A 1,457-nucleotide genomic window follows, 5' to 3' on the forward strand; every position below is an offset into this window, starting at 1 on the left:
TGTATTTTAATGTATATTTAGTTAAGAATCCCATGTTTGCTTTATCTCATCATGAACATTACTATCAAAAATAAATAGAACAGTGTATCAAAAATCTATAAACTTTTCATTAAAATGATTCTATGTTTATATAAGCTGGAGTAGCAGAGGAGAGAATTTTTTATTACGGATAGTGTGGGTAGTTTAGAATTCCTATGACATTAATATTCTACTGTTGGTGCCAATTTATATGAATTACCTGTTATTAACAGACACCAAGACACACAAGTACATGGCTGAGGTCAACTTCACATTTGTTACTGAGTTCATCCTCTTGGGACTGACAGATCGTGATGAACTCAAAGTGTTTCTCTTCATTTTGTTCCTGTTTATCTATGTCATCTCATTGTTGGGGAATGTAGGAATGTTCTTTCTGATACACGTAACTCCTAAACTCCACACACCTATGTACCACTTCCTTAGCTGTTTGTCATTTGTCGATGCCTGGTACTCTTCGGTATTTGCACCAAAAATGCTACTGAACTTCTTTGTTGAAAGAGAGACCATCTCATTCTCAGCATGCATCCTACAATATTTTTTGTTTGTATCACTGCTTACCACAGAGGGATTTTTGCTGGCTGCAATGGCTTATGACCGATATGTAGCCATTGTGAACCCATTGCTATATACCGTGGCTATGACTAAAATGGTTTGTGTTGGGCTGGTGTTGGGTTCATGTATAGGAGGTTTAATCAATTCAGTCACCCATACAATTGGCTTAATGAAGCTGTCCTTTTGTGGGCCAAATATCATCAGCCACTTCTTCTGTGACCTTCCTCCCCTGCTAAAGCTGTCCTGTTCTGACACCTCCATGAATGAACTGCTGCTTTTGATTTTCACCACCGTCATTGCAATGATTACGTTCTTGACGGTGATGGTCTCCTACATCTTCATTGTTGCTGCTATCTTGAGGATCCGTTCAGCCGCAGGCAGACACAAAGCCTTCTCCACCTGTGCCTCCCACCTGACAGCTGTTACTCTGTTCTATGGTTCCATCAGCTTCAGTTACATCCAGCCAAGCTCTCAGTACTCCTTAGAACAAGAGAAGGTGGTGTCTATATTTTACACCCTGGTGATTCCCATGTTGAACCCACTGATTTATAGCTTGAGGAACAAGGAAGTAAAGGATGCTGTGAAGAGGCTTTTGGAGATAAAACATTTCTCTTGTTGATTGAAGACAATGAGATGCAAAATATTGAATTAAGTAATAATGTTTATAAAAGTTCAATAAAGGTAATAATGACTACTATTATAGTGTTCCTTCAAGTTTAATCCTGTGTGCCAAGAATACATTCAATAATATTATACCATAAATGCATAGGTGGTATTTTGTTATATAAACTAAACCCTAAACTCTGACCTATGAAGGTTATCTGAGATAAGCAGTAATAGTTTAATTTCCTTATATGAAGTGAATT

General features: G+C 37.6%; 1 protein-coding gene across 1 annotated transcript; it reads left to right on the forward strand.

The window, feature by feature from the left end:
* Positions 1-271: 271 nt before the first annotated feature.
* Positions 272-1,210, forward strand: LOC127207404 (olfactory receptor 1052-like). The gene has a single exon (XM_051166796.1). It carries the CDS (start codon positions 272-274, stop codon positions 1,208-1,210), a length of 939 nt encoding a protein of 312 aa, XP_051022753.1.
* Positions 1,211-1,457: the final 247 nt, after the last annotated feature.

The sequence above is a fragment of the Acomys russatus genome, chromosome 24 (assembly GCF_903995435.1).
Source record: "Acomys russatus chromosome 24, mAcoRus1.1, whole genome shotgun sequence".
Taxonomy (NCBI): Eukaryota; Metazoa; Chordata; class Mammalia; order Rodentia; family Muridae; genus Acomys; species Acomys russatus.